This window comes from Aythya marila, assembly GCF_965140915.1.
Source record: "Aythya marila genome assembly, chromosome: 6".
Taxonomy (NCBI): Eukaryota; Metazoa; Chordata; class Aves; order Anseriformes; family Anatidae; genus Aythya; species Aythya marila.
Window position 1 is genome coordinate 18,691,259 of NC_139047.1, and position 26,928 is coordinate 18,718,186.

Below are 26,928 nucleotides of genomic sequence, written 5' to 3' on the forward strand. Positions count from 1 at the left end.
TGCAAGAGACTCACAGGAAATGAAATGAATATGTATATATGCCATTAACATAAGCACACTGCCAGTAACCCTTGGTCCCTTGGTGTGTGTGTTACAGTGATCTCCCCCACACCTGGTGTTGTAATATGGAATACCTGCTTAATAACTTCTGTTATTGAGTTTTCAATATGTCTACTGCATCAATGAGACCAGAAGCAGACCAGAAGCTGGAAGATGGCTGCTGGAGTGGAAAAAAAAAGACTGTGGAAAATGCTGTGTACAAAAAAAAAAAAAAAAAAAAAAAAAAAAAGAAAAAAAAAAGAGTGCTTAGCAATGGAAACAGTCAAGAAAATGTGTGTAGCTGGTTTTGTTTTGCCTGGCTCCCCTGTAGCAGCAAGACACAAAGATAGACTGGGTTATGGGGAGTTCTGTCACCACCTGAGAGCTTATGTGGCTCATTTCATATTATATTTCCATCAGTGCCCAGCTGTCCTTGGACTTAAATCTGCATGATGCCAGCTCCAAAATTAATAGATAAGTAATCGGCAGTACCACCTTTTGCAGTGTAGTACAGATAGCCCAGTTTAGGATGTCCCAGGTATAGGTGTCCCACTTTGCCTCCATTTCTGCTTCTCATCTGTTTCTGCTCCCTTCCAGCCTGAGGCTGCTGGCACCACTTCTGTTCTGCCAGCAGGAAAACAAAGTGACAGGACACAGAAGAGCATCAGTCCTTTCCCCAGCAGCCTAGTGAAGCTGCCATGTTGCAAGGTCATGGTGCGCAGAAGGATGAGTGAAGAAAGCGTTGTTCTGGGCTGGATGTTTTGCACCATTACCATTAGTGGAGAGGAGAGGTGCCAGCACTCCTGATGCTGCTTTGCACTGAAGTCTCTATCATGGGGTGTTTCTCCCCAAACATTTCTTCACAAACATACCTCTCTGTCCAGCCTGAGGGGCAGAGCAGGCAGTGGTGAGAGAAACACTCATTCCTGGCTGAGGTATTTTGTACACACTGATAAGATCCCCCTGAGATATCTTCTCCAGGCTGAAGAGTCCCAGCTCTCTCAGTCTCTCCTCATCTGATGGGTGCTCCAGTCCTTTAATCATCTACATGGCCCTATTTCAGAAATTCCATGGTCCATTAACAGTTTAAGGGCATTGACAGACTGACAAATTTTGTGAATCCAAGGTCCTAATTCAAGCTCACTGTCTCTGCTTATTGTTGGTAAGATACTGACTTTTGCGTTGGAGTAATTGGGTCCTGGCCCTTGTTTCCTCCTGCCAATTTTGCAGTAGGAGTATAACTTCTGTTAAAGCACTGGGACATTAATTTAACAACTGCTGCAAAAGCCATGAGAATTTGCCAAAGCTGTAAGCACCCGCATTATTTTCCTTAAAGCAGCTGAAGCACAAGCACATTTCCATTCAGCTGCCTGTCATAGGGAGATGCTAGCCTGTGACAGGGTCTGGGTGAATAATGACAACTGAAGCCACCTTAAAAAGTTACAGCATGATATACTGGGGCTCATCTGCTGATATCCCCAGTTTAAGATATTTTGAAGTCAGCTTTAGCTGTAATGATAAAATCAAGGTTACAAACAACTAAACTGGTATATCTTTCTGGTACATCAGGCTCCAGTATTTGCTTACAACATTTTGTTAGAGTTGCAAAAAATTCTTTAAAATAAATATAAACTGGTATATCATACTATTGAGTCTATAGAAAATCTGAAATAATAGTTTCAAAAAGTGTAAAGTGCTTTGATTACATCCAGTCGCGCTAACAGTCCCATTTAGGAACCTTCTACCCAAGTGGATTTTACTTAAGCGTAAGTCCATATATCCCATACGCCTTTAATGACTTCGTATAGCTCAAACCCTGTTAAAGCAGCCAGTAACAAGAGCAAACACAGAATTTCATTGAACTGAAATCTGAGGCCCAGTTTTGCCAGCTAAATATGAACAAATTGTTTTTAAAATAGAAACTTGAAAGCTTAGACAGTGTCGAACACACCAAACCAGAATCAAGAGCAAAATAATTGTTGGGTCAATTAAAGTGGGCTTTAGGGAAAGTCTAATGTAGAAGATGTTTCTGGCAACACAGTTAGGAACTCCTGCCGGTATTTCTCTGTTTCCCATTCTTCCAACTCTTTTTGCCCACTTGATCCCTGTGTTGGATTGGTATGGGATCTGAAGCAATCTTTAGCACTGCTGCAACATCAGAGGGGATTGCACAGTTACATGCAGGAGGGAACTGTATCGTACAGTTGGCTGTTGAGGGCTCAGCTGCACACAGGATTCAAACATGAGTTCAGAACATGAACCCCTACTGGCATAGCCTGAATGGGGCTGTCAGATCTTATGGATCAGTGAACACCTGCTTTTGTTTACCATTGCTGTGGATAGGTGCCACAGTAGTTCAAGATCTCTGTTCTTTCCAAAGGCCTCTGTCTCCTAGAGCGTGTTGATGTTTTTTTCAGAACAGTGCCTGTTCTCTGTTTGCTGCTTCTCTTAGCAGTTGTCAGGACATCAGCTAATACAAACTTTCTTTGTGCTGCTGCATTGCCAGGTGTAGAAGCAGGATGACCGTGACTTTAGGTTTGTAAGAACCTACAAAGTAGAAAACTGGACTACTTGCACGTTACTTTGGAGAAGCGGAAATGGCCTCCTGCCTGTATGGTGCCTGTGGTGCATGGCTACTCAGCAACCTCTGCCATAGCTGCTGTATCATTCATACACTTTGAGAGCAACACTCTAGATGTAAACCTACGTAGATGTTTACCTAAGCAGCACACCATATCATCATAGATCATTACCTTGTTTTTTTTTTTTTTTTTTTTTTTTTTTTTTTTTTTTTTTTTGATGTAACTGTTTAAATACAAGTAGTGAAATTAGAATTCCCAGTGACCAGTAACTGAGTTGTGAGAGCTATAGTTAGGAAGACATTGGATTGTCTTTCAGCAGCAACAACTTTATATGTTTTTCCAGGCTGGACAAATCACTGAAGATCCAGCCCTTAGAACAGGACATTCCAAAGTGGTTACAGTGTCCCTCAAAGCACTTGGATGAGCTTTTCAGAAGGCTGGTGGCTGTTCATCTTATAAACAAACAAAACTGCTGAGATAGTGCTAGCTGAGCTGGCTGTTATGAAAGCTTTAGAAGTATTCCCTCAGGAGTTACCTTACCAGGAGTAATACTGACAAGTGAGTTTAAGTAATTAGTGCTTGAGTGGTGCTGACAGCTCAGAATGATCCTTCTGCTCTTTTTGGCAGCCAGATCCATGTCTATGAAGCAGAGCCATTTGACCTTTGCTGTTGAAGACATTACCAATTTTTGCAAAAATTGGGAATATTGAACGGGACCTTTCCTTGAAGTATTTTTTACTTACTCTCCACCCTTTAGAGAGCTTTCACTGAGATAAAGTAGATGATAGTGCAGCTTTTGACCAAATTTCTGTATGAGTTATTACCTATGCAGTGAAACTCTTTATTATTTTAATCCATAAACATTTTGGTTCTGTGAGTTGTAAAATATTTTTCTAATAATTTAAAGCCTTCTGTAACAATTTTTGAAAATCGTGAGACTGCGGAGCAGGAGCTGGAACTCCCAAAGCAAGATTGTAAAATGTTACTGCTTATGCTTCTTGTTTAGCTTGTGCTATTTCATTTTCTTCACCACTGCTCAGCAGCCTTGTCAGTGAATACTTAGCAGAAAAACAGGGTGTGCACTCTTGAAATGCTTCTTACTCTAAATTGCAGCAAATCTTATCAAGCCACTCCCCTATCTTTTCAGTCCCTAGGCACTCACTGGGAAGTTCTTCGTACATTATTAAAAATACAAACAAAAATGGGAGTAGCACTTCTGGGATGCTGTTTTTGCTTCTCTGTCCAGATATCAGATCATTGAGAAGCCAGAGTGAAGTGGATAAGTGGGAATAAAAAACAATTTTGTTGAAGTAGAAATGCTGGAAATTTGCTGCTTTGATCCACAATCCAAATATTTATGTGTTATACAATCAAGCCAGCTTTCAAGCAGTAGAAATAAGGGGCACTGGCATTATAAAGGACCATAATTGAAATGTGGTGTCAACAGTTGGGAGTGCCAACTCCCAACTTTTGACACTGTGCAAAGTAATTCTAGTGAATCTTAGCTTCTCCTTCCGTGCTTTCTTTATCTGTTCTTAAGAATCTGCACTTACATTTCCCTTAAAATATAATATTCCTAGAAGTGTAATATTCCTTCCACACCCATGCAAGAATAAGGAATTGTACTCCCATTTTATGAAATGAGCTGTTAAGCTATACCAACCAAAGCAGTTCTTATAATTTTATCATTTTAACTATTCACTCTGCAAGAAGGGGACCTAGTTGCTTTCATTGTTAGAAAAAAAAATGCAGCTCATTTGTAATCACTTATCCAAAGCGAGCAGTATGACTCCTTTGAATTTATTTAATCTAAAAACATGAGAATGAGTTGGCAGAAAAAAGTCTTTTGGTGCTTCTGGAGGTTATTTAGGTCATCATTTTGTAACTTCAGTAAAGTAAAAATAAACGCTGAAGTTATGGTTGCGCAAATGCCAAGTCTAGCAACCAGAGAGCTTCAAGTGGTCTTCACTGAAAATCTAAGATTGTGAAATAGCTGGAAAAAAAAGAAAAAAAAAAAGAAAAAAAGATGCTCCCTTAAAAATCTCTAAAATTGATTTTAAATGCTGGAATATGTGTTTAATTGCTTTAGTACTCATGGCCTGTTCAGTCTGTGTATCAAGAGAGACATGTGGAATTTATGTTGATACACAGAAACTTTCTTGTGAATAGGACTAGTTGGCAATTACTGTATTATTAATTTATCCTTCAAATGCACCTCTTCTCCCCCCTCCCCCCCCCCCCCCCCCAAAATATCTGAATTTTTGTTTTAGGAGGGACTAACTAAATTTCTCCAGTTGTTCATGGAGATAAAGAAAAGATTCGGAATGTACAGATACGCCATATGTTTTTAATTAGTGAGACATATATACATATATTACACATAATACAAATATATTAGATCAGTTCACACACCTTAACCAAAAAAAAAAAGTCTTTTAAAGATACTGTACTTCTGACAGTGGCAATACTTGACAGTTGTAAAGAAAAGAACTCAGTCACTGCCCTATATATATATGTTTTTGGTTTTTTTTGCGTGGCTCAGCCTTAGGAAGTCACATTTTGACTATTTCCCCTTTTTGCTCATATCATTTAGGTTTTATACATACTGGCAGCAGCAGAAAGTAGGAATCAAGCAACCTTAAGGGAAACCCCAAATGAATTCATGAGTCCATAACCTGTTTAGTTATAGAATGCCCAGAGACTTTGCTTTAATTGGGTAACATCAGTCCCTCACAACTGGTATTTAAGAAAACACCCAGTCCCTCTACATACCACTCTATGCAGGTAGTGTATCTTTCTACCAGATATTCCTAATAGCAACCTTTATCATAACTGGGAAGCAAATTAATTTGTTCATAAGCTTTTCCATCATATGCGATAGCTCTCACAGTTCCAGAAGGAAAAAAAAAAGTTTTTTGTTGGTGAGTTTTCAGTGATCTTCAGTTACTGTTAAGTAATAAGAAGGTATTTTTCTCAATGACAAGAGCAAAATAAAGGCAAAATGAGAATAAGATGAGCAAGAAACTCTGCTGTTGAAGTAACAGGACATATCCAGAAGAGAAGAAAAAGAAACCTAGAAAATGCAGAACGCGTCTGTGATTCCCTGATTGGGAACATTGGCAAGAATGGCTTAAGGTCCCGTCAATTTTATGTTTGAAATATACATTTGAGAATCTCTACTTGGGTTAACAGTTCATATGTATATGTTTACCTTTTTTGTATACATACATATATATATTTTTTTTTCTTGTGCATCTACTGCTAGTGAAAATAATGGAAGTGTGAGCTTTTCAGCTTCAATCTTTTAAAGTATGTACTTGGTCCAGTTACTTTTGATTGTATTTGATCTAATTACTTGAGGCCTTTTCTACAGACTTTGGAAGCCACTGCATGAGTCATAAGCACTCACTGAAAAACAAAGGGAACTCAGAATTTCACATGAATAGTTCCTTAGTCCAATTTTTTTTGTAAATCAAAAAACTAACAGTAAATGGGTTTCCTGATAATAAAGCAGTTAGCTACTGCCTGTGAAGGATATATATATAGATATTTAATTTATTTTATTTTAATTTCTGAATCTATAGATTGGAAACAAAATATATTGAAGAATTTATTCCTTTTTTTTTTTTTAGAGCAATTTTGTTTCTTTTTTCTTTTTTTTTTGGTACTAATGTCACGTTTTGGTGCTTGCAGAGATAATTATGATGGACAAGAATATTTTTTTATCTCTGTAATGGAAACCACAATAGCATTCTCAGAATTTCTCAACTTTACAAATACTGACACTCTTAAATATACTGAATTATTCAGATTGTGTAACAGACTTCTAAGTAACCTAGTTTACATCAGAAAAAAGAGAAAAGTTCTCTACATTCCTCTTATATGGACATGAAAGCATAGTTCTACAGGTCAGATCTAATGCCTTTATTCAGATTTTGTATCAATTTGACACAACGTAGTAGTACAGCTCTGCCAGCAGCCATGACTAAAAATGCTTAGGTGTCTTACATATAAAATCTCCTGGCAAAGAAAGGTACTACCTTTTTCTGCTGGATTGATTTTGTTTCAGGCTTTAATTTGAAATAAAAAGTTGATTCAGGTGGACTGCCAACAAGCATGCAGATACTTGTGTTTGGTTCAGATATAGGGTTATTTTTTGCAATGTAAAAATCTATAGGTTTGTGGTCAGGATTTTCATCCCTTTTAAATAAAAGTTTAGTTTTAGAATGTTCTGGGGCTTCCCATAGGTACAGAAGTCAACACTACTGTTCACAACTTGAAAAGCATAATGCATAAGCATTCACTGACTCAGATTCTCTGGTGTGTCCCAGCCCATTTCTAAGCAGGGCTGTGAGTATGTTCATGAAAATATTCAGGGCTAGGTGTTCCAGATTCTCAATTCTTAAATAACGTAGGTGTTTTAAATTGAACGGAAACATCTCTCCTGTTTCTGAATGAAAACATCTAGGTGTGACCTTCCATGATGGAACATCTGCCATTATGTGTAGTTTAGCAACATCCTGTGTATAGAGAGTGATTGTTTCTTACACAAAGCCCATAATCTTCTTCATCAAAGTCTAGGCTGACTTTTGTTCACTATAAATTGCTGCATTTTTCAATAGATGGACACCTACGTACAACTGTTGATTTAACATGCAATCACAAGTCCACAGTAGCTTCAAAATAAGTCACTAGAAAGCATAGCATAATCTTGAAAGCTTAAGCTGATCTTCATGAACAGAACACGCGCTACTTAATAAACAATCCTCTAATGAAGTGTAAATGTCTTGCTCTGGGAATAACTGTTTTAACAATTCAAACAAAAATGATAATGAAATACCAATATGGAAAACTACATGTATGTCATGAAAATGTCAAAAACGTCACATGTTGGTAGTGGGGTTGGTATAGTCATTAACTGCAAAAATATAGTCATTAACTGCAAAAAAATCCCATAAAATTCTCTGCGTTCTCCCATGCGTGGTTCTCTGCGTGGTTCTTGTGAAGGCTAGCAAAATGATTACGACGCCTTTCTTGAAATAAATCAGCTGTTAAATAGCTTCAGTATTTCTGCTTTACTCCATCTACTCTGGCCCCAAACAGATGATTCACAACCATCTGGCAACTGTATTTTTCCTTATTAAGTATCTTTTAAGTCTTATCAACTTGTTTTCATGTAGTAGTTCTTTATTAATAAAGATATCCAACTTGTCAACAGTACAGTAAAATTTCATCAGTTGTGTTACTAGCTATATAAAACAATTTGCATACATCAAAAATAGCGATGGAGAAAAGAGATGAGGAGTATCATGAAAAACAGCTCTGTAGCATTCTTCTCCAACTGGTCAACTTCTGGTCATTAGTTGTTGGTAAGATTGCAGAGTAAGGACAGAGGACAACAGGGAGTACAGAGGCAGAGCGTTATGTTTCGTCAAGAACACAGATTGAAAACAACAGGAGAGGAAAATCTTTTTTCTTGTTTATATACTAATGCACCTCTGTTTTCCTTTAGTGTTGTTGTGACTTTTGAGTATCTGAAAAAAGAAAGTTTCGATTGTATTGCTTCTGTAATTAAGGAATTGTATTTATAGCCTTACTTTTCAGTTAGGCTATTTTTTTTCTTGTCCATGGTAAAGTAGTTTAGATTTGTTATCATTGACTGATGTGACAGATTCTTAGTGAAAGGAATTTAGTTACAAATAAATAATCCATACACACCCAGAACAGAAATTTCTGCCTAAGTGCTGGATCCTATAGATTCATGTTAATTACTGCCCTCTTATCTCCCTGATACTTACATAGTAGTGTAATAGACAAGTGCCTTTTCCTGGCTATTAAGTGAATACTTTCTTAAGTTAGTGTGCAAGTAGTGTTGCTGCTGCTGCTCTGTATTTCCACAGAGTTGTTTATTACCATCTTAAGTCTCCCAGAGGACATCTTTGACTTGCATCTGGTCACTTCGCCTGGTCATTTGCATGGTCATACTTTGTGACCACAAAATCTACAGCTTGGGGGTTGCTTGTTTTTTGTTTGTTCATTTGTATTTTTAATGAGCATACGACATGGAACTTTCATGTATCAGACATGCTGCACTCATGGTAGCTTTGGCTCAGACTGAACATTCATGAACCTAAATATGGGGAAATACAGAAAAATGTCTTTTTTTAAAAAAAAGAAAATATATCCATATAAAATAATAAAAATATATATACAAAAGGCAATAAACATGCCTTATTTATTCATACTTATTTAAACCAAAACAAAGGCAACCAGCAAACTCAAGTGGTTTTATGTGAAACAAAATCAACAGAAGGATTTTGTTTAAGTGTTTTAATGGTAACTGCCATTTTTTTTTACTACATATAAAATTTATCCTATCCAGTTTTACATACTTTGTTTAATTAACAGTCTATATTAAAGTTGCATAGGTAAAACTACGGAAGACAGAACACAGCAGATGGTAGACGATCAGTGAGTCTACATCTTTCTCCTTGACATCCAATATTTCAATGCAGTTGCTCAAGAGAACCAAGAAATGCTGTAGCCAGCATTAATGATGACCTGGTAAACACATTAAAAGCCACTAGGGACTACAAACAAGTGGACAATATCAGAGAGAAAAAAGGAAGTAAAAAACCTCTCATAAAAAGTACGAAATGTTAAAATTAAACACTGAAGGAAAAACAGTAGCTGACTAATTCATATGTATGAAGTCCTTAAATGACATCCAAAATGAAGTTGCTGTAGTTATGTCTTAAATATATTCAAAAATTCTCCCTCCTTTTTTACAAAACACTCTTTCTGTTTTTTCACGGCGTGAGCATTCATCTTCTTTTGCAGTATCACAGACCATTTGGTAAACGTAACAGCTGAACCTCCTGTTAGGCTTCTGTTCTATGTGTAACACAGTGTCTCTATCAAAGTAAACTTCATGACTGTAAGTCTGAAATGAGAAAAATAATTCTGATTTCAGCTTCCATTTCCACAGCTTACTAAGAGTACTGTGCCTGTGTCATTTTCCATGTGTGCGTTATCTCCCTGATCAGACAGGAAATTTGTCTTGGGGCACAGTCTGCCCTTCCAGAAAAGGGACAGAATTTTTAAACTTCCAGAGGTTTTCTACACACCTATTTTAGGAATCTAAGCACAAGTTAAAGCATTGGAGTTAAGTTTGGATCCTTAGTTGCCTATACACATGATGATAAAAGAGGCATCAAAGGTGCTGAATAATTCAGACCATCTACGTTAGTACCTAAATTTGGACTATATGAACCATTGCATCTCTCCAAATATACACAGTGGGGTCCACTCTTAATTCTATGTATGAGTAGTTCTAGTTAAGTTAATGAGACTATTTATGAGCTATAAAGTTAAGCTGATGTAACTAGCCAGAGAGTGAGTATTCAAGTTGATAAATACTTCAGAAAGACTTAAAGAAAAACAGAACAAACAAAACCAAAGCACAACCAACCAACAAACACTGATTTCAAATCATGAAGATTTTCAGATAAATGAACTACTTTCTGATGCAATACTTATGTTTCTAGAGTCATGACTATTATTTTGTGCAAATCTCATCCATAACATTTGGCAACACAATTGATATATCTACTTCAAATCTGAACAAAAAATTAATGCAGAACAGTATATAAGCAGGTATGGGAAATGTTAGTATAAACAAAAAGAAAACACAAACAACCAAAAAAGGAATTCTTCTCACCACATCCCAGGATTCCAGTAATGGAATACTCTTAAGTAGAATCCCCTGCTCGTTACAGTGTAAGTCGAGGTGAGCTCTTCCATCAGCTCCTATTTGAGTAACTGCCACAGTAGATAATAAATCCAATTCATCTTCATAGTCTACAATTTTGAATGTCTTAGGAAAAAAAGAAAACCAAGTTCATGTATGAAACATAATTTCACATTCCCTTCTTCCTAAATTGTACAGCTATTTCTTTCAGGTAAAAGAAGAATTGGAAAAATTCTAATTCTTAAGTCTTATGGCATCAAGGAAAACTTTGTCAGCCTGATACACAACAGGCATCTTTCCCAGCACAAAGTGTCTAACGTATTTTAGCAAAATTCCTTAAGAATGGAAGAGAATAAATTGATGTTCTGAACAGTCTTAATGCGCAAATTGATGCATTTTATATATAACATACAGAAAACAAAAATACAGTGTGCAGACTGTAATTTTTATTATGTTGAAAGAGGTGAATAGAAATGAACTACAGACCTGGAGGACTGTCCTGTACTTAACAACAGTAAAATCTTTTTCGTCAGAAATAAAGAACAGGAATAACTGCCAGAAACTGATGAATTTTAACCATTGTGCTTATTCTAGCTCTAGATAGAAAGCTACAAAATATTCTTCACAGCCTCTTGAAGAGGCCGTGTGTGTGAAGACTCAACACGCAGCATGTGCTGTTTTCACTCTCAAGAAGCAGTTACTTAAAGTAAGTGTTGAATACTGTCTCCTGCAATCAAATCAAAGTAGCTGGTAGAGAAAATATAGTTTAGGTATTTAGATTATATTGACTTGGTTCCTCTAGTCTTTTATTTAAAGCAGGGAAAAATATACTTCTTCCAGTTCATAAAATACTTTGGAAGAAATGCTTAAAGGAAGTGTTTGAATAGAAGGAAGAGTAATGGTTCATCACATTAACATTTAATTTCTGTGCTACTGTAGTCACATGGAGTTATGACGGTGTCATGGGGCATTAGCTCAGTTCTTAAAAGAAACCGATTATCCACAGAACAAACACCAACAGTGGAGAAAACAAGTGGGAGGCAGAGGGGGGAGTGAGATACTTTGAAGTTAAGTCAAAGAGACAAAGACAGCCACAGAACATGGATAAAGAACTCAAAGATTAATACAGCTAATGGTTACAGGCACTGCACCTGTAACAGGAATGACTTCTGTCTAGCTAAACTTCTTAAATGAAAAAGAAGTCCATGACTTGTTTTTATTCAGAACATCAGTTACCTCTTGTTCTGGGTCATCATCCAGCAAGTTATAACGCTTTTTCACCACTCGACCAGAAGCTGTTACAGTAACAGAGCTGTTCACCTTTGGAGAAAAAAAAAAAAAAAAGAAAAAAAAAAAGGCTCAGGACTTCAGAACATTATAGTTTCTTTATACCTATTTGACAATGCATCTATTTCACATCTTTTGCTTTCTGACTTTGCTTTAAACTCTGGGATCTTGTTTTACGCATTAGCAACACGTGGCCCTATTGCTGCCATCTTTTTTTTTTGTGAGATGCACAAAATTATCCGTCGTAACACCTTCATTTGAAAGAAATCTGTCACCATTTTGTGTGTTTTACATCAGTGATATAGTTATACTATACATCTTAAAGAATGCTGAGAACTTGTGAAAAGACTTGAGGATTCAAAAAACTATCCAGAAAATGTAATTTGTTTTCAAAATTTCTTTCCTACAGCTTAATAGAAGTTCAATGAAGATGAGTAAGATCCTTCAAAAAGCTTTGAGTTATGCCCATAAAATACAGCACTTACTAATATACATAAAAACCCCATGTATTGCTCAAAATCATGCACAATGATTTCAGACATCAGAAATTCCTGTTAAACTCACACAGTTTTCTTCTCTGTTGGCCACTATTATAAAGTCTTCTGAAATTTCTGTTTGGTCTGTATTACTTTCAACTTCCTTAAGCTTCAAGACTCTATAAAAGAAACAGAAATCACAAAATGAGTCATGCATTCAAATCCACCTGCAACAAACGTTCTATATTTATAGTTAAAAAACAAAACAAAACAAAACAAAAACCACAGGTATATTTAAAGCCAACACAAATAACTGAAATTGAAATAAGTTATTTTTGTAATTTACATGTATCAGTGAAATTTTTAACACTGGTCCTAGATTTTTTTTTCATATCATAATCTAGTGTTGACTGCCAAAGCCCACACTCATCATGTAGAAATCTGCAGGTGTTTCTACCAGGACTCCTGATTCTGACAAATTCATCATTTTTCCACTTTCTAGGAGCTGATGACAGTGCTTCGGCCCACAAATAATCAAACTACCGAATTTATGCAGTTCTGCAACTTTTCACCTAATGAGAGTAAAATTTGAGGAAGAAAAGTGGTCATACTTTATCAAATTTGGTCCCACATGGATTATTCTGCCCGACATATCTGGATGGAAATATATCCAATCAGGTTCCAGTGAACAGCATTTCATATCCTGTATGCCATTTTTTGCCTGAAGAAGGAAGGGAAAGCTTAGAATATTATTATACTTAAAGTCTCACAGATCTAATTTAGAAAGGAAATACTCAGCTCCTCTCCATGCTCCTCTGAAGATTTATAAATATTGCTGACAAACAAGATCAGAAAGGATGGCAGTGGACATCGATAATAATAACTCAGACAGTTCTAATTCTCATGGATATTCCATGGAACAGTTTCAACACTTTTTAAATATGCAATGAGCAATGGCCTTGTACCATGATTATACGTGGCCCAACCTCTTGTAAAACTATACAATATTAAGATGTACCCGACATTCTGCAAACACTCAAATAATTCTAGCAATTTGAGTTGTGTCAAGACATGAGAAGAGCATTAGTACAAACTTTGACTTGTGCATCACACCTCAGACTCAGCCTCTCTTGTGCAAGTATTTGTGGAATGTATAAGCCTGGTATAGCTTGTGATTTCAGCAGCAAAATGGTCAAAATTGTGGGATTTTGGCAGTTACTTTCTGTTAAATTCAGCTAACCTAATCATTCAAAATTTCAAATCATGAACCCATATAGGAAAAAAAAAAAAAACAACAGGTGAGAAAGGATTGCTCAAGTCCTTTTGAATCAAAATTAATCTTCAGCTATAATTGTGAAAGATGTTTTGAAGATAAAAAGAGACAGAAGAGGGATCACTGATTCAATCAGGCTAGTAAAAGAAATGAGGACTTTCACAGATGAGAAGTTTTTTGTGAAGAATTGTGAATTAAGAGGCCAGAAGCTGCTGATACTACAGAAGTATCTTCAGGTCAAAAGCAGATCCAAAATAAAGCCTGAGATGGTGAGCTCATGCAAAAGAATATATGACAAACAGCACATTAAATAAATAAATAGGGATGCTGTATTAAGCTGATTAATAAAGTCTTTCCAAAGAGAGAGAGAGAAGGTACAAATCAAGAATAAACCATAAACATTACGAAAACTTACTCTGCAGTGTCTTGAAACTTAAAATATTTCTTTCATCAAGCCACTTGGTAGGCTGAACAGTCAAAAATGAATTAAGATGTTACCATGCAAGGAATCAGGTATGAGATTATGCTAGAGTCTATAAAGATGGGAATACAGCGCTACGTAGCACTGGCAGTGCTATGATTGTATTGGGATTAAGGAAATCACAGAAGCAACACTAATTCAGGAGAAAACATGACTTCACTGGATAGCAGATACAACAATGTGGGGTGATCCCTATGCGAGTGCCACATTGGAAAAAAGGACTTTGTTACTTCAAGCACTACTCAGAAGGAGAGGTGAGGACAAATGTGATAACACATTCATTCCAGAGAAGCTGCTACCTGAATATATTACCAAAGCATTGTCTTTCAGAGAACAAATATAGAAGACTCCTTTGTGTTTCTTCTTGTTAGGTGTGATGATATAATGCCAAGGGTAACCTCCAATTTGAAATGCATTCTCCAGAGAAGATGCTTCAAATAGCAAAGGTGGGGTATCTGCAAATAATGGGTAACGTTAAGACCATTAGTAGCAGAACAATCATCGTTCTATTGATGCTTACAATTCTAAATTATAACAAAGTTATTCATCTTCAGCACTTTTGAAGACTGGTGGAAATACATTGGCTGTTATAATTTTTCTAGCACTAGCTATATTTCCTCACCTAGCCTCCAGGCATACATTTGCAATTCCCTGTGGAAAGTTACTGAGTTCTCAGATCTTCATGCTGAGCTGCTCTTCTGATATCTTTGACTTACTTCACTCCAAATGAGCTTCATAAGCAAAGACTCAGCAAACAGTTAAAATTAATTCATCTCATCTGAATGAGCATGGACTTAAGAACAGATCAAATTACACATCGAAAGGGTCACTATTCTCTTGAGAAAAATAGTGCTTAACAGCTGGAAACAGGCTAAAAGCAGCAATCCTAAATAACAGAAATAAACACAGAAAGATACCTGAATCCAAATATTCCTTATCCTCTGATGTAATCCAACAAAATAGTGTGGACCACAATTTATTCAATCTGTAGCCGAGTTCATAAACAAAATTAAAGAATTCTTGCAATTGATGGCAAAAGGAACGTAGTTCTCCCTTCAGTTCAGCTGGGATAAATTACAGAGATACAATATGCCATTCCTACAGGTCTTCTGTGTACTAAGTTAGAGAAGCATCTTGAAAAGAAATGTACTCTTTACGGACTTTTATAACTTTTATCAAATAGCTAAATAAAAGCAATTTCTACAGCTGCTATGACTGCATCAATTTTAAACTGAAAAACAAAACAAAACAAAACACATCTCTCTTTAACAGAACAAGAAGTGCTGAAAAAAAAAGGGGGGGGGGGCGGGGGGACAAAGTGTAGAGAAAATCTGTAAATAGCATGGATGTTTAAACAGGCAGAACATAAACACCCAAGCTGAATTACTATGAGAACAAGGTTCTTATCTAGACTTGTTTTTGTCCCAAAGGTCTCACCCATATTTCGACTTGTTCTTGCCCTGCTTAGTCCAGCTAATTAACCAGACCCTGACAGTGCCAAGATTTTACATGACATCAGAAATTACGTTTATATAGTGCTTCTTTCTTTTTCTTTCATCCATAATTCAAAGAACTTTAGCCCTTTAGATTGAAAGGAATCACTTTCCATGGAAAAGGAAGTCTTTCCTGAGCTGGAGAGTGACTGTCTTCTAGTTGTCTTTTGGACTATAGGAAATAGAAAACTCCATGTGAGATATAACAAAGTATATAGTTTATGAAAACTGAGGCAGCTGCAGAAAATGTGGAGAATGTTGAGGATGAAGGCATATGCAAAGGACCTGCATTTATTAAAATCTGTCAGAAAATGAAAAACAGGCCAAGAACACTTGTTAATATTTCCCCCCATAGACTTACTATATATATTCTTTAAAATAAAAAGGTCCCTCAAAAATTCTGGTGGATGGACTAAATGATAGATTTAAATGGTTTTCAGTAATACAGCAATCCTAAGCAGTATAGGCTGCTCATAAGATACACCTTTCTTTTTATGCTCATTTGGCAAAACACTGCAAGGTCGTAATCACCTAAACCATGGTGATAGCATGACTCTGCTGCTTCAACTCCCTCTTTCCTGTTATGTGTCACTTGTTCTTGTTGCTCAACGTTTCCTATTATCGTTGTTCCTGAGGCCTTTCCCTAGAATTGCAAGTTTTCAGTCTCCACTTGAGCCTCTTCATTCGTTTCCTTTGTTCGTTTCCAGTCTCATCTAAGCATAAGCCACAAAGTTGTTCCTGGCAGCACTAGCATGTATTTGTTCTAATATGTTGTGGAAAAAAAAAAAGAGAGCAGAATATCTTCTGGTTTTTGTTTAAATTACTGAATCATAAAATAATAAATCAAGCTATAATTTTAAGTTCTGGACATTCAGAAACTGATACGATGAAGATTTATAGCTACATTTTCCATTCTTTCCACTGTGACCAAAATCAATTTTCTTACCAGTCAATAGCTGTAAAGGTTGTGGTAGGTACATAGTAACTTATGTGTTTTGATCTCTCTGTACTTCCTCTTGGGTACCTAATGCACCATAAAAATAGCACCATATTAATTGCCATCCCTTCTGGCAATTTCTGTAGGGAAGCTAGGACTAAATAAGCAGGAAAATTATGAACAGTTAAATTACAGTAAATACAAGTTTAAACTCTGAAACTGTTAAAATCTCACTCACTGGAGCATTACATTACACTGAAGAGTCAGTCAGCCATCTCATTCTCAAAAAAAAAAAAAAAAAAAAAAAAAAAAAAAGCTCAAAAACCACAGGAATGCAACTATCTGCAACCAGCAGCCATGGTAAATGTTTGTCCTAAGTTCAAAACTTCCTAACCACAAATTCTTGAATGCGATTCAAGATCAAAAATATTTTCCCCAATACATTGGTTTTAAATATCAAAACTAAAAACTATAATGATCTGTAAGACATGAGAACATATCTAGTACAGGCTTCTTTTTAAAGCTCCCACAGCGTGTTTTCCATAGGGCCATTAAATTGTGGTTTAGCAGAGAGGAAAATGAGGAGAAATTTCTTTTTGCAGAACCTGAGACATCAACTATAGCAACCTATCACTCTGTTTTGATACAACATTAGCTAAAGCTTTCAGTTATGATGCAAGTCTGCATTTTATCTTTGTCTGTATTTCATTAAGTTTATATAAATCTGTTTTGTATCCTATTATATGACACTGTTTGTGAACATAAAGATCAAAAGCACTTTATGGGGACAGTCTCCTGTGAAAGCCATTTAATACAGAAATATTCAAAAATTTAAGGAAAGAAAGCATGCGTTATTTGATTTTGGTGAAACCTGCTTTTTCTTCCCCCTCTCAAGTGCCTCACTTGAGCTTTTGAAAGTGTATTTTCAAAGGGAAAAACGTTTCACAGGAAGTCTCAGACTTTAGTCAATTATTAAGAGTCATAATATCAAATTCTAATCTCAAATGCACCAGCAGAAGTGAATGTTTGGTTTCAAAGAAGTTAAAGTCATTACATAAAGCAGAACATTCATAAGTTAGTGATTTGAGGCATAAGAATTGTTTTTAAGAGATAATTTCTTCTCTCCTCGGGAATTAACTTTACTGAAACTGGCACATTTCCAACAATTAGAAAAATTAAAATGCAATTTGGCCAAGTTATAACCTGTCTCATTGAATTCTGACTCTTCAAGTCAGATTGAACTTCCTTTGACACCTTTTGCTTATGTACTATATACAGTTTTTGGGTGTTACTAACAGTTGTCCTAGCCCTTCCTCTTTCCCAGGAGCAGTTGTGTCTCAGAAACGAGGAAGGTATTTCCACTTTGTGTGTTGCTTACGAAGTTTCTCAAATAGCTAGTTTCTGTACTAATTTTCTAGGCAAGTCACCAAATCATAAAATCATGGAACATTTTGGGTTGTGTCCTATTTAATTAATTCTTGTAATTACAAGTAAAGCAAAGTGCATTTTTGCGGTAACGAAAAAACAGAAGCATAGCAGCACAATCTGAGGACAGTAATTTTAATGTTCTTGCTGCTAAAAATAGTCATAAATAAACCATGTAAGCCAAGATAATACAAAGATCATAAATACCTGTTATTTTAATGTTACACGGAAGACCAAATGGATACTTTCCTACAACTCCCACTTGACCATTCCAGTTGAATTCACATCCCAAATCAAACGGCTGTTCCATGAACTAAAATAATGCAGAACAATTCAGTTTATTGACGCATATTTACTTGCTGTTTGATTTTAGTGCTCCATTACTGCTGCATTCCTTATCTTGTTAGATGCTGCTTGAAGTCTTACTTTTGAATTAACATCTGTTTTTTTATAGGAAGAAGACAAATGTAAAAGTCTCACTGAGGTTCAGTTTCAGATCAAACAATCTTCCATGCCCATCATTTTCTACCCTTAGTATTTGCTGCTGTAACTACAGACCACGTATATAAAAAGCATCACACTCTGGTCTAGCATTTACAGAACTCCTCTCTACATGTGACTAGTGTGAAGAGAATTTTCTGATAGTGCATCCATTTGTATATTCAGATTGTAAATAGATTTAGGCAAGATCTCTATCCTTTGACACAATCCCCATGTACCAATGTGGCATTACATGAATATTAATGATTTGTTGCCACAACATAGCATGGATTGTATGAAAAATTTCACAGTACCTGTTCAGTGATGGCCTGGAAGTTATAGAGCCTGACCAGACCCATGCTATACATTACAATAAGGATTCCATTAGAAACATCAACATCTGTAACGCTATTACCAAATATCTGGAAAAGGGAAAATAAAAATACTCTATTAAGGAAGAAATAATTGAGAGAAAGCAAAATGTTAATATTACATACTTAATTATGCAATCAACTTCCTTTTTGACTCTGACCAAAACTTATGACCAGTGTTTTAGTTTAAGAAGGTTTCTGTAACTCATCTGTTCTGCTGAGTTTCTGTAATATTTTGCACTGCGATAACACCTGGAATTAAGTAAGTCATATTCTGCAAGCACATTTATTGTCTAATTGGTTCTCATTATGTCTTTGTATCATATTACCCAGTTATTACAAGAGATGAATAGATTTTACTACCTAGCATCCTACAGGAAGTCGATAACAAAGCTAACAGTTCAATCTAAAAGAACTGATTTTCTATCTTCCGTTCTTTCTTCATCACCAGGGCGAAATACTAGTCTAATCATGGCTCTATGACTGTGTACAGCTGTACTAAAACTACACTATCCAGCTGTCACAGAATACAGGATCCTCTTTGAATTCAAATTAGACACATACATGAGAAGCTGATTACCCTTTTAATGATTATGAAGTATTCATTTGTGCTACTCCTTAGAACATCTCCACTAAAAAAAAAAAAAAACCAACAACAAAAAAAACAGTAGTTCTTAATATTTAATGAAGAACAGCATGCAAAGTTGGTAATTTTTTTCATATTGAGATGTTTGGAAGACTAGAGTTTTCATTTCTTATTCAGAATCACTGTACAAAAAGCAAATAAAATAAGGTTAAAACAGGCTTAAATGTAATTCAAGAAAATAAAACCCAAGCTGGAATACTCCTAATTCTTAACTCTATGAATGATCTAGTGATCAGTTTGTTCCTGAAAGGTGAATTCACCCCTTAGACCTTGTCTTTTTTTAGCCTTATGTTACTTTCTCAGTGCATTTGTTAGCTTAAGGTGCCAGACCCAAACTTTAATAGTCTCCCAGTCCCAAACTCTCATTACTATCCTTGAGACCTTTCTAGTCTGAACTTAGACTTTATTGTAGCATACCATCTCAGCAAAGCTGTGGCATTGGGTTCATTCTGCAGTCTTCAAGAGTAATCCTAATCCTAACTGTAACATAACAGTTCCATCCCACTGATCCGTATCAGGTTTAGCATTGCATTCACTGGTTGCTTCCTCTTCTGGGTGTACTCTCAAGTTCCAAATTCTACCCCAACCTTATTCCTAGTTGTAACAATTGCTCTGATGATCAGCACAGGCCCAGTGGATTAAGTACTTTTCCTCATACATTCTGCCTGTTATAACCATGATGAATCCATCATGATATTCTCAAGCAGATTGAAAATACCCTTGATAATGGTAACATTTGTATTTTTCAGTCCTAAATACTAATTTTGAACAGAAATGCGTCCTTAACCATTCTTGGGCCCAAATGAAAAACTGTTGAACCCCCCTTCCTTCATTTACCAGCTCATTCTCTTTTCACAGCCTCAGTCCAACCCAGCACCAGCTAAATAGCTCTGGACTCTAAATAAGACCATAGCTTAAAGAGCCTTGAAGACAGACTCTGCATGTTCACACTGTTCCAATTTAAGTTGTATCTAGAACTGCCTTGACTTTAAAGAGACATTTTTTCACCAGAGCACTAGAACTTGTCATCTGGCTTGCAGTTGCCTAATGTATACACTTACTTACAGGTCACAAACCAACCTCTGAAAGCTTGTTTCTTCTTGACTCATAAATCAATACACATATTTATATCTTGCCACCTGGTATCAATGATAATACAAGTTTGAAACATTTGTAACTGTATATAGAATTCATAGGCCATTACTAGGAACTGATCAGAAGCATATCTATCTTTAAAGAGGTAAAAAGAACTCTACAAACACTGTACAGTTCTCTAATTCTTATAATTTCTCTAAGTTCTGAAATCCTACACATCAAGAAGTAATGCACTAACTACGCATTTGCATTTTCTCTTCTGGAATTATTAATGTTCCCTCAACACAACTACCAGACACTAAAAGAACATTAGTGCTAATTAAAAAAATAGCGTCCAAAACATTAAGTAAGACTTCCAAAACCCTGAGACAATTGCCTGTATCATTCCTCTCATACAACTACATTATAGACTGAACTTACCTTTTTGTTTATTTCTAGCATTCCAACAAATGAAAGGGGTAATACTTGGAATACAGCAAGATGGAATAGTACAGACTCTTGGATACCTGCCTGGGAAGGAACAATATTGAATGTAGTTGTTATACTTGTTACATTGTTATACTATACATCGCCGTCTTCTACCATAGTAACAAAGCATAATGTCTCCATATCTGTCCTTGTAAATTTCTTGATTTTGTAAAAATGAGAGTTTTTCAACAAACTTACCTGCCGTGATGCTGCAGGCAGCTTATTCTGAGCTGACTTTATAACCATTACTTCTTGAGGAGTATCCCAGCTGAGGTACCTATTTGAGACAGGGAAGGCCTGTCTTAATCATTGTAAAATCCTTTAATAAAATTTTAAATAATAATATTAAAATAATTTTAATGTAAAATATAATCTATTGTAACTATGCAGATTTTGCAATAATGCAGAAGCCACAGAACTAGATACCAGGAATGGCTTATTCCAGAACAGGATTGTGACAAAACTTTTGAAAGTATGAACATTCACTGTCTTCTTTCCGTCCCTTCACAAATCACTGCTTTTTTATCCTTCAGTCTAAAGAAGATCATTACTTCTGAGAACTGAAGAAAAAACACGCTCCTTGCCAGAAACTCTAACTGTTCTGCTTTTAAAGAAAAAAATGGATACCCTACAGAGAAGTTAAAAACTGCTTACTTTAACTTTTAAACATATTTTTCTTATGCTTTATAAGGTTTGTTTTATAGTTCTTAGAGGTCCTCTCCTGGTATGTGTCTATTGCAATATTAACGGCTATAAAATTGTCAGAGAAAAGCAAATAGTAGCCTGTTTTTTGTGGCTTTTGTGGAACTTGATACCAACTTTGAGACCATGATACTTTAGCTGCTGAAATTCTTCTAAAGAAAACAGAGTGCAGGAATAGTACTCTAGCAAAACTGCTACACAAATAGACCTGTAGTCAGCCATAGGATATGTATGAGTGGGTACCTAAGGTTTTATGAGCTGTCTTTCACTCCAAAAACTCCCAGAACTATGATTCCTCTGATCTGCAGGGAGTGTTTCGAAGGTAGTATATTTCCACTATGTTCAATGACTAGCAGCAAAGAAGGATCTGGGAAAATAGGGTGAAGCTTGATGAGGAATTTGGGATTTCACCCTTTTTCTTCTCTGTATTTGGTGCAAATTTCCTCCAATAAAAAAATAACTTCTACATCCTTTGGCTAAATATTATAGATGTTGCCCTTCCCCAGGCATATATTATCAATAAAACAATACTTTCTGAACGCACAGAAATTGAACAGCTTAATATACTGCAAAATAAACATGATTCCCTTTCTCCATTTTAGTGTTAATGATGGTTAGTTACATAAACCTTTGCCAATGTTAATACCTGAATTTGCAGCCACAGCCCGCAAGGTATATTTTTTCCAGTATTTCCCCACTGTCAGCAGAGAGACGCAGAAGCCAGTTCTGTGCTGTCAAGACTATAAGGGAAGATTTATAGTCTGATGGATTTGGAAGCATTTCCCCCTACATAACAAAAAGATTATCAGAAAGAAGTTTGTACCAGGAGGATACATAACATTTTAACATAGTAACAAGAAAACAAAAGTGAATACATATTCCTCAAAAGCTAAAGGTGAAAAGCTTCCTCCTAATCACACCTGGATCTCTTAGTTCATGTCTGTGCTAAATTGCTGACTATTACATACCTAATCTGTTATCTTATTTTTTGGAAGGTAGTTACTTTTTCTAGAAAACACATCGTTTAAGACTTCCTTTCCTTGCATAAGTGAAGTATAAGTGCTTATTCATCTGATACCAAACTTCATGAGAAATCTATTTAAGTATTGCAAAAATAAATCATTGAAAGGTAACTCAACAGGAACTGCTGAGGATGGTCCTCACGATGCTTGTTTTTTGGCACCTCAAATGTTGGGCTAATATTCCTAGTCTCTAGGAATATGAAAAAACCCTCAAGAAAGGGAAGTGTTCTCTACAGTCTAAGGAGTCCAGCCTTTTCATCTGTGTGCTCAAATGAGATTGTTAGAACTAAGTTGTATCAGCACCATATGAGTAACCATAAGGACCTTTTCTTATGAAACAGTGAAATTATATGGCAACCATTAGTTGCTTCAGAAAAGCTAAGAACAACAAATCACACCGTGAAGACTAAGGATTGTCAGTCCAACTGCTTGGCATCAAATGTGTCAAAATTTTGTAGATACGAAAAAAATTGTTGGTTTGAAGTCAAATGGAAAATCCACCTGTAATAGCAATGAACAGAGTTTTCAACTTGAACTGAAAGATATTCAAGTTGCACAACACTGCTGTACCATAGGCACTACAAAGAACAATATAGAAATCTTGTAGATTTTCTGTTTGCATTTTTCATTTATTTTTCCTCATATATTCCAGACTACATCCCAGCACAGTGTTGTCAAAATGTTAATAGTTAAAAATTCCACTAAGTGAATCAGAAGATTCAAACCTAACAGAACAACCCATGAATGAAGAAATACTTTTCCTTCTTCTCTTTACACTACTCAATGGAAAATGCCTAAATGAATCGTCCAACTTTTCTAAAAATTGACCTTTGAGAGAAAACAGAACAAGCTTCAGTCTAAATACTGAGGCAAGACTGACCATCTATGTACAGATATCTATGAATGTAAGGGAAGAAAAGAGGGAAATTATGTAATCTATTAACTGGAAACAGCAGAAAAGGTTTTGGACAGAGTTGCTTTAATAGGTCATTAGTTTATCTGCCTTTTTTTTTTTTTTTTTTTTTTTTAAAAAACGTTAACAGATCTGGTGAAAACAAACTCCCATGCTAACTCAAAAATAAATAATAGATTACAACAGAATTTATATTGTAAGGAATTAGAATTGCATAAACATAAAGGCAACAGCACTGTTTTTAAAAAATCTTCTACAGTCATGAAGAAGCATTCAAATGCACTGTTGAGAAATTCAGAGAAGTAAACCTCTAAACATTCTCTCAAAATAAACAAACATAAGTTAAATGATTCAACTCTACAAAAATGTTGACAATAATAGTTCACAGGAAAAGAATGCTCTAAATCTATTCCACTGAAAGATATTAATTTGTTTTTCCACAACAATGCTCTAATAAAAAGTAATCTTACCAGTGGGCATTCCAATAATAAAGCATCTTCTATTTTTTCCGACTTAGAACACTTTGGCTTTTGATAAAGTATTCTTGGCTCTTGGGCAATGCTGGAGGAAAATGATTGCTGATCATTAGTTCATTTTATAAACTACTTTCTATCAACAAGTCATTTAACACACTTTTTCCACTTTTGCAAATCCTGTCTCTTTAGGCAAGTCAGAAATCTAGGTACCTTTTTTCCTTTGTAAATACTGCTCTCAAATTAAGCCTAATAATTAGGCGTAATATTAGGCTAATAATTAATCTCAAATTGCTCTCAAAATAAAGCCTAATAAGCAATATTAGTATAAAGTAATATCTAAAACCTAACCTTTCCTAATTTTTTAAGTTACTGTTAATAATAATGTTCTTACTTTAGAGATAGACATTATAAAGAAAGCATATTCCAGAAACTAAGCGTTATCCTGGAACCTTTCCCTGAGGCACTTTCAGTGTTACCTTCTGTCGTATAAAGGCATGGCATCATGTACAAATATTTATTAAAAGAAACCTACTACTAGAATAAAATCTTCATAGAAGTGCACAGTTTTCCCCTTAGGGAGAGGATGAAACAAAAGCAAACCTTGAAAGGCGTTAGACAAGTTACCCCAGTACTGGAAAGCATTGAGACAATGTATGAATGAAACATGGGTAAGATTTCTATCTCTACCATGAGCAAATGACAGATTAATTTAATTAACTCTTAGTGGTTTACACCAACAAAATAATTGGTCTTTCATGTATCATATTACATTGTCTCAATACTGTTCTGACCACAGCTTAACACAGTTCTCCCAGTCCCTACTACTTCCCTCACAAGCAGAAGGAGCAAGGACAAGGACTGGTGTAAACAGGACTTCCCATCCTCTATCCTGCCCTGTGCCTAGTGGTTTCTGAGCTGTGCCTCTGCAGCAGTTCATGGAATAGGAGAGTAGTACATCAGAGCAGTGAACTGATCTGCAACATGCATTACAAGCAGCGAGTACTCAGCACCTGGTACCTTTGTATGAACAATACTTTACTTCTTTAATTAAAAGTTTGTAGACATCATACCAACCCTGTTACAAAGGCTGATTCTGTAATGCATTGACACATTCACACCAGCACACTGCTGGTTACTGGATCACAAAGAAGGGAATTACTGTTCATTTGTCTTAGTGCAAAATCCTAAAATGGTGATCATCTGAAACTCCTGAAGTGCACTTGAAACCTAATGTTACACAGCATAAAAGTTACACAAAAGCTTTCCTTCACCAAAGCGGTTGTCACATTAAGAGGCAAATGAATTTCAGTGTAATTTAACAAAGATTTATGTATCTAGTTATTTTTTGCTCATAAGTATATTCCACTCAATTCACAAGGACTATTTGGATGAGCAAAGTTAGCTACGTTTCTAAAAAAACAGCGTCACAGTATTGAAACTATAAGCTGGGGTAACTTTTTATTGTAAATTTATTACCTGCTAATACAGCACTGGTAGTTGTCTAAGTAAATTCTTCCTCTTTCATAAGCAATAGGAGATGCAGAATGAGTCGTCCAAACATTCTTGAATGTAGTACTTTCCTGAAAGAGACAATGGTTGCAACAGTTGGTAACAAATTATACTTTGGGAAAATACTTGGTTCCCCCAGCTTAGTAATTTAATTTAAACGAACCTTTCTTGCTGAATACATAAAGGATTCTTTTTTAAACCAAATCAAAAGATCTTTTAGGGAAGATTTGTCTTTTATAAGAACTAAATTAAAACATCTTTTTCTTAGCTTTCGGACAGCATGTGCAATGCACATTTTGTCATTAACTTGTCTGCATTAAGACCGGCAATTTTAATAGAAAATTTTTCAATCAAGAATAAAATCCTCCACTGTGTAAGTACACACATATATCTCTTTTGCATGTAATTAAATTTACTGAACTTGATTCCATTTTGCTCGTGGTGAATTGTGTGAAAGGTATAAAAGACTGTTTATAGAGAGTTATTTGCAAAAGGAACCTGAAATGGTAATGGGATAAACTACTCGCATTGATAAAGCTACTTGCAGGCATTACAGACATCAATAGCTCTGCAGCACTACCAAACATTTCTAATAAATAAATAAATAAATAAATAAATAAATTTGTGTAAGAGACAGGTAGACTCATTTTTATTTCAATAACCCTTGCACGCCCTTAGATCTAGGGGTGTAAGCGGCCATTTACCTGACTGCTGATAAATGAATTTTCAGGTAGAAGAGAATTGCCAGCTCACTTCGACACAATAGCATTCAGTGCATTTCTAGCAGTTAACAAAATCAAATTTAGTCTGTAAGTGGTTTGATTCCTATTTTTTCTGTAAGAAATTTCACTGACACTTCAGGGTTATGTTTACCTGAGGACCTCTGCTGATTATCTTATTTTATTGTGAAAACTTCATTCAACACTGATGCTCCCTAAAACATTGCAAATTTAATATTAAGTCACGTTAGAAGAAGAAATAAGCGATATAAAATCTCATATGAGACTGTTTCTACGTAGTGGGTATATTAGACATACAAGTGCTTCTCCCGTTTCTGTACGGCACAGTATTGTGTATGTTTCTAGGTCAGAGTCTCATACAATAAACGCAACCACTTCTCCCTCTCTTCAGCAAAATCCCGGCTCCTTTTCCCCCCAAACTTGTTAGCGCGACCCAAAGACTCGCGAGCCCCCCGCGCGGCGCCGCTACCTGGCAGACCAGGGTCCTGAGCAGCCCCATGTTCTTCCTCAGCGCGACCCCCGCGTCCCTGGCGTAGAAGCCGTGGGCCCTGCGGCCCAGCAGGCGGCAGGCGTTGGGAGCGCGGCGGGCGGCCCCCTTACAGCCGGCGGGGCGCATCCCGGCGCCGGGCAGCGCTCGGCCTCCTGCGGTGTTTGGGGCCTCCCCGAGCCGATCGCGCTGCCCTCCGCGCCTTGCCCAGCGCGAGGGGACGCGGAGCAGGGCGAGGCACCCCCCAGGGACGAGTTTCCCCGTTCCGACACCGCC

The 26,928-nt window shown here is 36.2% G+C and overlaps 2 protein-coding genes across 3 annotated transcripts in view; one reads left to right on the plus strand and one right to left on the minus strand.

Moving 5' to 3' along the window:
• Positions 1 to 26,928, plus strand: part of METTL8 (methyltransferase 8, tRNA N3-cytidine) — a 55,559-nt gene that overhangs the window by 1,227 nt on the left and 27,404 nt on the right. The gene's annotated exons all lie outside the window — the stretch shown is intronic.
• DCAF17 (DDB1 and CUL4 associated factor 17) lies at positions 4,973 to 26,913 on the minus strand. 2 transcript variants are annotated; one of them, XM_082763140.1, is made up of 14 exons: positions 26,635 to 26,913; positions 25,393 to 25,496; positions 23,911 to 24,001; positions 22,152 to 22,291; positions 21,002 to 21,080; positions 20,756 to 20,845; positions 18,538 to 18,645; positions 17,951 to 18,056; positions 14,201 to 14,343; positions 12,746 to 12,855; positions 12,223 to 12,313; positions 11,608 to 11,691; positions 10,342 to 10,497; positions 4,973 to 8,155 (listed from the first exon to the last, which is right to left on the minus strand). In XM_082763140.1, exons 1-14 carry the CDS (start codon positions 26,779 to 26,781, stop codon positions 8,102 to 8,104), a joined length of 1,503 nt encoding a protein of 500 aa, XP_082619266.1. In that variant the 5' UTR covers positions 26,782 to 26,913; the 3' UTR covers positions 4,973 to 8,101. The 2 variants fall into 2 exon arrangements, with proteins under 2 accessions (XP_082619266.1, XP_082619265.1); XM_082763139.1 differs by having other exon boundaries at positions 4,973 to 9,564.